Source organism: Buceros rhinoceros, unplaced genomic scaffold (genome assembly GCF_000710305.1).
Source record: "Buceros rhinoceros silvestris isolate BGI_N320 unplaced genomic scaffold, ASM71030v1 scaffold8376, whole genome shotgun sequence".
Lineage (NCBI taxonomy): Eukaryota > Metazoa > Chordata > Aves > Bucerotiformes > Bucerotidae > Buceros > Buceros rhinoceros.
In genome coordinates, this window is record NW_010419252.1 from 7,694 (window position 1) to 8,765 (window position 1,072).

The window sequence follows — 1,072 nt, forward strand, 5'->3', positions numbered from 1 at the left end:
CGTGGTGTGGCAGCACTGCCAGGGCCGCCCTTGGGCTTGTGAATGAGCTCTGCCCAGCACAGATGCCACCAACAGCCGTGGTGAAGCAGCCTGCAGGGTGGCCACTGCAAAAATCTTGCAAATAACGATTCCCGGGTGAGAACGGAAGTTTTTCTCTTCTAATCCGACACTTGCTTTGCAGAAGATCCTAAGGAGCCCTGCCCTTGCCCAGCAGCTGAGGGGGGAGCGTGGGCCAGATCCTCCACACTCACCTTCAGGTAGTTGAGGAGCATTTCTTTGAACTCATCCATTGACGTCCCTCGTGTTGGCTTGTCAAAGAGGACCACGTCCCTCCTGGGCACAGAGTCTGGGTGGTTGTCTGCCTTCAAAGCTTCTTCAATGCTGCATTTGATGATGACCTCCCTCTCCCTCCAGAGCCCGCTGTAAACCTGCAGCAAAGGAGAGGGGACATGGCTGAGCCAGCAGGAAAGAAAAAAGTGCAGAGAACTGGTTTGTGGTTTGATTTGGGACAGGTACTGGGGATGGGGTGAGGAGCAGACATATGCTGGTGGGTGGAGGATATTCCCTGGGTGGTTTTCCCAGCGGGGCAGAGACCTACCTGCTGGGTCGGAGAGGAGGAGAGGCAGTGCTGGAAGAGGAGGCCACGCTCCTCACACAGGTCTTTGCACGTGGAGCCAGAAATTATTCCTTTCTTGTACTGGTCACACTGGAGAGGGGAAGGAAGAGAGAGGAGCTCAGTGGGGTTTTGCCAAGGGGGACCCCTGGCTGTGCTGGCACGTTGTGCAGGTGGCTTAGAGCGATGTCTGTGCCTTGGCAGCCGTTGTGACCCAAAGATTTCTGCTGGCCCCAAAGCATGGACTTTAATGGGGGATGCACAGGGACACGTAGGCACATGGAGGGCTGGGCCATAGGCAGGGCCCTCTGAGGTGACCCGGTGCCTTGGGCAAGGTAGGGCTGGGCTGGCAGGGACCCCCCGTGCTGCTGGAGGGGCCACAAGGGGTTTGCTCCTGCTGCAAGCCCAAGGGGTTAGAGGAGCTGCCAGGGCTGGAGGAGGCTGCACGGCTCGGGCACG

The 1,072-nt window shown here is 58.3% G+C and overlaps 1 protein-coding gene across 1 annotated transcript in view; it reads right to left on the reverse strand.

Moving 5' to 3' along the window:
• The window catches only part of FAM69B (family with sequence similarity 69, member B), a gene marked incomplete at its 5' end in the record, with an annotated part of 4,111 nt that overhangs the window by 1,273 nt on the left and 1,766 nt on the right, over positions 1–1,072 (reverse strand). The window contains 2 exons of the mRNA XM_010138832.1: positions 252–428; positions 599–706. Coding sequence (XP_010137134.1) covers positions 252–428; positions 599–706 — 285 coding nt within the window. The remainder of the gene's footprint in view (positions 1–251; positions 429–598; positions 707–1,072) is intronic.